The sequence below is a fragment of the Scophthalmus maximus genome, chromosome 1 (genome assembly GCF_022379125.1).
Source record: "Scophthalmus maximus strain ysfricsl-2021 chromosome 1, ASM2237912v1, whole genome shotgun sequence".
Taxonomy (NCBI): Eukaryota; Metazoa; Chordata; class Actinopteri; order Pleuronectiformes; family Scophthalmidae; genus Scophthalmus; species Scophthalmus maximus.
The window spans coordinates 125,001-135,721 of record NC_061515.1 but is presented as its reverse complement, the minus strand read 5'-3'; the positions used below and the strand labels follow the sequence as shown (position 1 = coordinate 135,721).

Sequence of the window (10,721 nt, the reverse complement as noted above, 5' to 3'; positions counted from 1 at the left end):
AAGATTATGAGGATGACTACATTATGAAGATTTTAATACTAATTCATTACATTAAAACATTGATATGCGGTATTTACTCTTCTTGCAATATTGGTGTACGGTGCATTATGTATTTAAGTTGTGTGTTTGAGGAGCTGCTTATATAAAATGTATTATCATAATCATCAGTCATCATCCATGGTCGTGTTAATGTCAGTGCGACCTTCACTACTCTTCTTGTTATTAATAACGCTTGTATTGCTGTGACTTCTATTGCTATTAGAGGTAATAATACTTCATTTCTGACTTGCTTATAATGCTCAATAATCTTTTCATAACAAACCTGTCAAAATGACCATTAATATCTGTCTAATCCTCTATTGATACAGTTTTACTCCTGTGGTTTGTCTTTCTCCATCAGCTATGGAGATAAAGGCTCTCGTGATGTGTTTGGCTGCTGCACTCTTGCCAGGTATTACTGTAAGAGGTCAAAAATATATTAACGTAAAAAGTATAGTAAGTATGAAGTCTGACTCCTGTTTTCTCTTCTCCAGTATGTCATGGTTGTTCCACAGGAAAAGAGTTTATCACAACATTTCTTCCTGACTACCGGAAATCATTTAAAGATAAGCAGAGTCTCCACGTGGTCCTGACGGCTCAGGGTTCTGATGCCAATGTTCACATCAAGGTGAGAATCATATCTGTTCGTAGATGAGCTGGACAATGCTACTTTCCAAAACGCCGTATAAATGATCACAATTGATCGCTCCCGCAGTACGAAGATGCCGGTATCTTGGCAAACACAAATATAAGTGTAAGGTAAATTTGTAAAATGCTGCATTTCAACAAAGATATTTGAGATCTGCTCTCTAGACATCTGATTTACCAACACTCACTATCTATTCTTATTCAGCTATATTGACAGTGCAAATGTTTCCATTGTGTTTTATTTTGATTATCGTTACTGCTGCTTCCCTTTGCCCTCTTTAATATATAATAATATTATATGATAAACACTCTTCCAACCAATTCAATTCAACTTGTATGGCACCAAATCACAACACACATTATCTCAAGGCACTTCACACTGTGAGGTTCGACGCCTTACTCACATGTTTTACACTCATTTTGCATTTCCAAGAAGTGCCCAGTTTCTTTTACTGAAGCTAGTAAATATTTAAGAATGAATATTATGAATATGAATTGTTCTGCAGGTGGCTTCACTGGGTTTCTCCAAGCAGCTCACGCTCTCTGCAGGCAAAAGCCAGTGGGTTCCTCTGCCACCTCAAGCCGAGCTGCAGCAGCAGTTTGTTAATGCAAATTCTGCTGTTCGAATCTCATCGAGCGCTGAAATCTCTGTAGTGTCTTTCAACCAACGCTACCGCACAGGAGACGGCACAGTGGTTTCGCCAAATGAAGAGCTGGGTACTCACTTCATGGTGTTCACACCAAAGGGACGCTTCTTTACTATGGACGCGCTACTGGCTATTGTTAATGGTGATAGCCGCAACCGCATCGACATCATACCTGGTGGCGCTAAGGTGAAGGTAAACGATGGACTTAAGTGGAGTCATGGAAAGGTATTGACCGTTACCCTGGAACCCTTCACATCCTTCCTTGTACGTGGTCAGGGAAGTTTTACCGGCACACAGATTCGATCCCAGCGGCCGGTAGCTGTCTTAGCAGGCCACCAATGTCTGCTATTGACATCATGGTGTGAACTTGTGTATGAACAGCTCCCTCCAGTGGCAAGCCTGGGTAAAGAATACTTGCTACCCTGGATTGACAAGGCCTGGGCAGCGATAGTATCTACTGAAGACGACACCGAGGTGACACTGCACAGGGGCAGTCGCTCAACCAAACAGTTGAGTCAAATGTGACACTGTCGAAGTCTGTCTACATACCGATCCATCTGACCATCTAGATACTAACATTGTGTTCAATGAAAAGGGGGCGCGGCTGTGGCTCAGGAGGTGGAGAGGTTGTCCACAAACCGGAGGGTCGGTTGCTCGATCCCTGCTTCCCCCAGTCAGCATCCTGAAGTGTCCTTGTCCTGAGTCGCCTCTGACGGCTCGACCGGCAGTGTGTGAACAGAAGAAGCTCAGTAAATATCATCGCTGTGTGAATGTGTGTGAATGAACGAGTGTGACTTGTACTGTAAAGAGCTTTGAGTGCTCGATAAGACTAGAAAAGAGCAACATACATTCAGTCCATTTGAAAAATGTCCTACGACAAATACATCTGTAAATAATCAATGAACTCTATATCTAAAACGATCTCTCTGGAGATAGCTCTTTATGGCTGCTTGTATGTTGTAAATGAATCTGAAACTGATCAGTTGCTTCCCTGAGAATATGGCGTGATACATAAGAATCTGAAGTGTCTAAAACATTTGCACATAGTGTACACTATGTATATACAGAGCCCTTGGAAACAAAGCGTCAGTGGACTGTTCTGTACTTTTCTAGTCTTATCAACCGTCCAAAGTGCTTTACAGCTCAAGTCACATCACACATTCATACAGCGCTTGTATACACAGATCCTTTTCTATCACACATCATTCATACACTGCCGACGCAGCCGTCAGGGCCCAAGGACACTTTGGAGGACTGGGGGATTTAACCACCGCCCTGCTGGTTAGTGGACGACCCGCTCTTTCCCCTGAGCCACAGCCAGCCGGTTGTATTCACCAAATACAAAAGTCTGGTAATTATGAATGTCGTACCTCACAAACATGAGCTACTTTCTCACTCTCAAAAAAGATGTGATAATTACAAGAAAATAATTGGATAATTACGTCAAGGTTTTATGTCTCAACAAACGTGTGGCAGGAAATATGGTCCGATCTCCCCTCCTGTTTCTGAGTTACAGTAAATTATACATTTGAAGAAATTCCCTCATTCCATAGAAATTGTGTTCATGACAATGACACTGAGGCATGATTACAAGATCAGGATTTCATGATTATGGGAAATTGGGCAAAAAGGCTGATCTCAAGCACAGGCCAAAGACAACAGGTTAAGTTAGTTTAGTTTGTTTCCAACAAGTCATACAACGAACTATGTCTTATGTGGTAAATACGACCATTTCAACCGTTTCCTAAAATAGTGCCTCTCGTGGTGACAGGAGGTACGTCACAAACATTGTCTGCCTTTATTTCCTTTACCAACGCATGGTTAACGCCCTCGTAAAGGTCAGGGGTCTTTACAGGTACCACCAGGCACCAAATGGGGAACAACTAAAGTAAAACACAGAGGCAGGACCGCCAGGAAGAGGGTCAACTCCTTGACAACTGAGCATAATGACTGCATTATTATTTCAGGGCACTTTACATCGTAAACCAAATAGTTCCCACGATAAGCAAAACACTTCAGCTCCAGTTAAACAGGAAGAACTTGTTGACAGAACCAGGCTGGGGGTGGGGGACTGTACTGGCCATAGTGTAAGATACATGTCAATATGTTACTATTTACTATAAATGAAACAATGAAAAATATATATTCCTGAATTCATCTAAACCTGAGCTATATGCACTGTATCCAACCAAGTACTCTAAATATGTTCCACCTTCACCAACAGGATGCTGAGGAAAGCCGGGATTGTCACCTTTCAGAAATTATTCACCAAACGTCCACTGGTCGTCGAGAGCAACAAGAACGTCATGGTTCTGCTTCTCGGCACTGGTTACAAACTCAACCCCTTCATGATCACGCTGACCCCTACACACAAGCTTGCCACTGATTGGGCAGTGGAGATAGTTGGCGGGTTTGAAAGTACCATAGCTATTGTGTCAGAGAGGGAGGGGGCGGGCAGTGTGAAGTGGTGTACGGGGGGAAAGTGTATCTCGCCTACGTGGCAGAGGGACAGGCATCAGAAGCGCTGGGTGTGGGCGAATGTAAACGTGGGGACACTGCAGAGGCACGTGACAGTGGAAGGTGACGCCCAGATGGCAGTCTACGTCTACGGCAGGAAAAATCGCCACGCGTATGGAACAGCTGTAATCTGTTCTGAAGGTAGTGTACACAGACCTACACGGGTAGATTCCCTACAGACATAACAATGATCAATGGATGATGGGTGTTTTTTTATCTGTCATTGTGCTACAGTACATGTACAGTATACACATGTGCAGGGTGTGTTTGTATTTCCTGCAGATGCCCCTCTGCCTCCTCCGCCCGCGGATCCCTGTGAAGACATGAAATGCTCAGCACACGAACATTGTGTAAAAGGAGCATGCGTTAGCGTTTCCACAGCAACCTGCAGAGCGGTCGGTGACCCCCACTACTTGACATTTGATGGCCAGCGCTATGACTTCCAGGTATGGTTTTGACTTTACCAACACCAATTTTGCTATTAAGAATACAAATTTCTATTAAAATGAGCGAGGTTGGTCGAAAAACATGGCCGCTACTAGCCAAAATGTCTTTGCAAAGGGGCGGGGCTTAGAGGAACCATTTGTCCAATCATAACTAACAGCTGTGATTAGCTACAGTTTTACTAAAAGCATTGGTTACCAACCTATAGAGGGCGCCACAAACGTGTATCTCAATAACCACTCAAAAGAATTTCACCAAATTTGCTCTGGGGGCAAGTTTTGATCAAAATCTGAGGTGTGGCCTATAGCATATATTCTAATAACTCAAGATGCTTATTACCTGTCATGACCAAACTCACTGGTGACCTCTCACGTCATCTGTTGAATAAAGTTTGTACAGCACACCAAGTTTGTTCCTTGTGGCTGTACAGGATGATGGTGCCACAAATCTTTATAATGGACTTTGCTACACTTACATAATAACATGTCTTCCAGGGCACCTGCACTTACGTTATGGCAACAGTAGCAAAGAGGGCATCGGACCTCGTGCCTTTCACTGTGATGACCAAGAATGACCACAGAGGCTCCAGTCGAGTTTCGTTTGTCAGGACTGTAACTGTCAGTGCTCACAACCAGACACTTGTCATTGGCAGACACAAAGGACGAGTACAGGTAACAGATTCCTTCTGGAACAATCAATGCACAAAAGTCAAACATAATTCCTTCAATAATGTTCATGCAAACATAACATCTATTTATTCACATGTGCACACACACACACACACACACACATTCATATGTATATATATATATATATACACATCTTCGTTCATATGCAATGCTACAGATTCCCATTTAGTTTTAATTCTTCTTCTACTCTTATTGTACCTATAGGTTAATGGAGAACTTCAGTATTTACCTGTCAGCTTGGTGGGCGGCCTGCTCGCTGTAAAGCAGAGTGGAAGCTATGCTGTTGTCAGCACTGACTCTGGCCTCACTGTAAAATACGATTGGAACATGAGGCTGTACATCACTGTGCCATTCTCCTACCACGAACATCTGGGCGGCCTCTGTGGAAACTACAACGGAGACAAGAAAGATGACCTGCCTGGAGGTGAGCAGGGGGATATGAGATGATAACAGGAGATAACAGGAGAGCTGGTTCGGTGGAACAAGTTGGACCCAGTGTGGCCATAATGTAACTTCCAACATCCACTGAAAGAGTTTGTCACTATGGCGTTCATGGAGCCAGGACCTTGTGTTGTCTCTTACAGGCTCCAGCGCCTCTGCTGTGCAGGAGATGGTCCTGCCGTGGAAGGTGAAAGATTCTGATCCGTCCTGTCAGGATAAATGTGTTGGTCAGTGTTTCCAGTGTTCACAGAAGAAGCAGGCCCACTTCAGAAAGTCCAAATTCTGTGGGATCCTGACAAAGACAGATGGGCCATTTTCCTCCTGCCACCAACTCATTGAACCCACTTTGTACCTGGACAACTGTGTCTACGACATCTGCGTCAACAAAGGTAAAGACTGAACCTTTATTGTTTCACTGCATGAAAGTCAGAAGAGTTTGTGAAGAAATGAATCTGATTGAAAGATGTATTTCATGGTCCTCACTGTAACTGTAACCGTTCATCTGTTGGTCGAAAACACTTCTCGACTCAGAATGTACAAAACAATCAAACTCTCACAAAGTCGTTCCAGCTGATATCATCAGCGACAGAAGAAAACAAACTCCCTCAGTTGAATTATTTAGATCATTAGACACTTTGGCAAACGTTGATGTTTGACCACGAACACTGACTGATATTCACCAGCTGTGACCGGCCAAACCGTCAGAAATGATCTTTGTATGTAGAGATGCAGTCAGACGATCCACCGTGGACCAGGCCCGTTGCTCAGGATCTACGTTGTTCCTGTTTCTGTGTGTTTGTTCAGGTGCAAAGCAGATTCTCTGTGATAACTTGAAGAGTTATGTCGATGCATGTCTGTCTGGAGGAGTCAAAGTCAGCCCTGAGTGGAGAACGGTTACAAAATGTCGTAAGTAAAGAAGCAAACAAATGCTGTTTCTCTTGAATAATGTTGTATCTGCAAGAACTGGTCACAAAGTTTGGTCTGAGGCATGAGAACCGTGTCGGGCAGCACATGTTGACACAAAGTTGTACCCCCCCCCCCCCCCAGCCCTCCCCTGTCCAGAGGGACGTCACTATGAGTCCTGTGGCTCGGCCTGTCCGGCCTCCTGTGTGTCCCCAGACGAACAGGAGTGTAAAGAGCCCTGTGTGGAGGGATGCCAGTGTGACAGAGGACTGGTGCTCAGTGGAGACAGGTAACATATCAATTAGTCTTAATTAGTAATAATTATTGTTTATATGAGAAAAAAAACCAAGCTGGTTCATGTAGAATCTTAATAATAGTCAGACATAATAAAAATAATCAATTAATCCTTGACAATAAGAAACTATAATCTAATTCCACATTTTTCAAATGTAATCTGGTCTGATTATAGTTACTTATTTTTGTAATCTGATTACATGTAATCCGCCACTTCCCAACCTGCTCATACTAATGCGGCTGTGTGTGTGTGTGTGTGTGTGTGTGTGTGTGTGTGTTATAGTTGCGTTCGTAAGGCCAGATGTGGATGTCAATACCAGGGAAGATATTACCCACCAGCCACCTCTTTTTGGGGTGATAACACCTGCACCACCAGTTGCAAATGCGTCAATGGGAAAGCCAAGGTTGGTGTGTGTGTGTGTGTGTGTGTGTGTGTGTGTGTGTGTGTGTGTGGGTTGATGACTCCACAACCAGACCCATTTTCATTATATAATTATTATATATATTTTTTTTATAATTATAAATTTTCTGTTTCACTGTATGTTTGTCTATCTTTATTAAAATAAATAAACTATGAACAAAATAAATATAGAATATAAAGATAAAAAGCTTTTTTTTTTATTCATCAGTGTTTGTTTTTTCACTGATATTCTCTCCTCAAGTGCAAATCATCGAGATGCAGGAAGAACAAGGAGTGTCTCCTGAAGGATGGTGTCAGGGGCTGCTACCCAACATCCTTTGCAACATGCCGAGCCGCTGGAGACCCCCACTACCAAACCTTTGACAATCGGCGGTTTGATTTCCAGGGAACTTGTACCTACATTCTGTCACAACACAAAGAGGAATCAGAGCAGGACCTGGTCCCGTTCCAGGTCCTGGTCCAGAATGAGAACCGGGGCAACAACAAGGCCGTGGCTTACACCAAGTCCGTCTCGCTTCTTGTATTTGGTAACTTGACTGTGAGCATGAGTCGCTCCAGTCCGGGGAACATACTGGTGAGATCAGTCTACTGTATTTACTGTACGTCTCCACTTCACTCTGTGGATCAGGGTCCGGTCAGATTACTTGTTAATGTAAATCAGTCACTGATTACAAATCACATGGAATTTTTTGTAATAAATTACATAATCCATTGGATTACAAAAATTATGTCATCTAATCGGAATAATTTAGGATTACTAAAATCAAACATTGAAAATATTTCAACTTATACCAAAAAATGGATGTAAGCACAAATTCTTTAGTTCCACAAATGTATTTTTTCAATCTCTTTAAACATCTAAAATATTTCAATGCAAACAAAATGCATTTAGCTTATTCAGCATTTACAGAACAAACAAAAACAGCACTATCATAATCTGAAAATCATAGAAGAACAAAGTAAAACATTAACAAAACTGGCAACCTGACAGGAGTAATGTTATATGTTTCAAAAAAGAATTTTTATTTTTATTTTAAGACATCATCTAAATGTAATGAAGTAATCCTTGAGACCTTGACACGTTAACTATAATCTAGTTACACATTTTTTCAAATGTAATCTGGTTTGATTACAGTTCCTTATGTTTTGTAATCTGTAGACGTAATCCAGATTACATGTAAACTCCCTGACTACCCAACCCTGTGGATCAGTGTGTCGACGTGTTGTTACAGTATCATAACTGACACTTACATACCAATGGGGCAGACTTTAGTTGTATCACGTCTGTATGTCAACTCCTGAATGTAATATTTGTACCTCACCTTCTGAATATATCTGACACGCTCTCAGTACTGATGAGGAATCACAATGTGCTGCTGCAGGAGCTGAAGAGCTCAATGACAGATGACGTGGTTACAGTGTTGTTACAGTGTATCACCTGACCCACCTAGGTGAACAGTCGCACGGTGAATCTGCCGTACTCCCTGGAAGGTGGGAGGCTCTCCGTGTTCCGACGAGGCTTCTTTGGTGTTGTGACGACCGATTTCGGTTTGACGCTCAAGTTCAACTGGAAAAGTCACGTCAGCTTGACTTTGCCCAGTTCATACTCTTCTGCGACAACTGGTGAGTCGGGTTTATGCACAAACATATGACAGCAGCTTTGTGGTTATTAGGTTAAAATAGCTTTATATCTAATCATATGACTCAGGTCACAAAATCTCAACATTTATTGCAAAATTTTAAAACACAGGCCCATTTCACTGAGCAAGAACAGTATGAGTCAGTTCCCAGAGCAACGGGCAGGTCGGGTCAGATTACATTCAAATGTAGTCAGTCAATCTGTAATCATAGTTACTTATTGTTTTGTAATCTGATTACGTAATCGTATGAATACTACACAATCTGTTGTGTAAATGCTGTGGTCGTTGTCTGTTTCTCATTATCAGGTTTGTGTGGAAATTATAATGGTAAAGCTGGTGATGACTTACTGAAACCTGACGGCACCAAGCATGAACACATCCGTGCGTTCGGTCACAGCTGGAAGGTGAGTTCGAGTGAGACTCCTGACAAACACAACTCCAACTGATGGAGAAGTGAACAAGTACATGATCCATTCTTCTGTTGTACTTTGAAATGTACAGTCACTGATTACAAATCATAATCATATGGCAATTTATGTAATCAGTAACGTAATCCATAAGATTACAACAATAATAAAATCTAAACTTTTTGATTACTTCAAAATAAAATTAACGAATTAACCTTTGAAACTACTTGAACATCAAAAACATTTCCAACGCCTGAGAGGAGAAATGTATACAGTAATATGCTGTTGAGTAACAGCAGTAATATAGTAATATAATAATATAATACAGTAATATATATATATATATTTAAAATTGCCATATTTTAAAAACATCAAAATGTAATGAAGTTACCCTTGAGACCTTGACAATGTAACTATGGAAAATATGACCCGTTCCTTTAAATCCACATAGTCAGTCAACATACATTATTACTGAATGTAAATATACATCATGTTTACAATAGTTTTCCATGTGAATGTCCTTAAACCAGGCAGGAGGAGACGCCGGCTGCACGAGTGACTGTCCAGGTGGGAAATGTCCTGAGTGCGAGCCGGCGATGCTCCAACGCTACAACCAGCCGAGCTACTGTGGAATCATCGCAAACAAGAGTGGACCATTCAGGTACAGTAGCTTCTGTAGCAGCAGGCGAGTGGGACAGATCGGACAGGGACCAAACTAAAATGTCAACGTACACATCAAATACATGCTTCCTGTCATTTTTGTAGTTGTTATCACATTGATGTATGTTCAAGTGTCCACTCTCTGAGTTATTAAGTTATTTATTTGATGCTATAAAAACTGGGGCCACTCCATGATTGAAAGCTGAGGCAGACTTGAGATAAGTCTCTCAGGCGACTTCCCAGTCATTGGTCGAGAACTTCTGTCCATCATTTAACTCACCTGTCCAAAGTACAGAGACCCGACCGGTGAGGAGTCTGTTTCTTTATTCAATAAATGATCTTTCTCTCTCTCTTCCATACAGACAGTGTCACAGCAAACTGGACCACAAGCCCTTCCTCACAGACTGTGTCTTCGATATGTGTATGTACCAAGGCCACGCCTCCGCCCTGTGCAACAGCCTATCAGCGTTCAGCACTTCTTGTCAAGATGCAAGAGCTTCAGTGGAGAGATGGTCAACCGAACAGTTTTGTCGTAAGACGTGCACACACACACACACACACATGCACACACACATGAATACACATAAACTTGAAAGCAACACAGTCCATTCATCCATCCATCATCCATCCATCATAACTTTTAAAACTATGCATCAACATGGCAACTCCAGAACCAGAGTTGTTGGTGTGGTGTCACTGGGCCTCACTGTTGTTTTTGTATGAAACAAATAAATGTTGATCTTGAGATGCTGGAAGGTTTTATTAGGGCTCGAGCGCTAACAAGCGTTAAGACCTTTAATCCAAGGAATTATTCATTCTCTTCCTGGTCCGAATGAATCTGCCTTTTGAGGGCCTAAACATGCTCGGAGAGTTGTTAGAGTTTTCACGCATCAGGACTGGTCTCAGGCATGAGCGTGCCAGAATGACTTGATGCTCCCCGCTACCACATTTCAAAATCAAGGCAATTCGTC

General features: G+C 42.1%; 1 protein-coding gene across 1 annotated transcript in view; it reads left to right on the top strand.

Moving 5' to 3' along the window:
• The first annotated feature begins 400 nt into the window (after positions 1-400).
• The window catches only part of LOC118288852 (IgGFc-binding protein), a 28,692-nt gene continuing 18,371 nt past the window's right edge, over positions 401-10,721 (top strand). The window contains exons 1-16 of the mRNA XM_035615443.2: positions 401-451; positions 534-667; positions 1,194-1,843; positions 3,559-3,992; positions 4,134-4,297; positions 4,790-4,966; positions 5,189-5,408; positions 5,569-5,814; positions 6,230-6,331; positions 6,473-6,617; positions 6,906-7,026; positions 7,285-7,617; positions 8,495-8,666; positions 8,990-9,087; positions 9,621-9,751; positions 10,113-10,282. Of these exons, the coding sequence (XP_035471336.2) occupies positions 403-451; positions 534-667; positions 1,194-1,843; positions 3,559-3,992; positions 4,134-4,297; positions 4,790-4,966; positions 5,189-5,408; positions 5,569-5,814; positions 6,230-6,331; positions 6,473-6,617; positions 6,906-7,026; positions 7,285-7,617; positions 8,495-8,666; positions 8,990-9,087; positions 9,621-9,751; positions 10,113-10,282 (3,346 nt within the window). The 5' untranslated portion in view covers positions 401-402. The remainder of the gene's footprint in view (positions 452-533; positions 668-1,193; positions 1,844-3,558; positions 3,993-4,133; positions 4,298-4,789; positions 4,967-5,188; positions 5,409-5,568; positions 5,815-6,229; positions 6,332-6,472; positions 6,618-6,905; positions 7,027-7,284; positions 7,618-8,494; positions 8,667-8,989; positions 9,088-9,620; positions 9,752-10,112; positions 10,283-10,721) is intronic.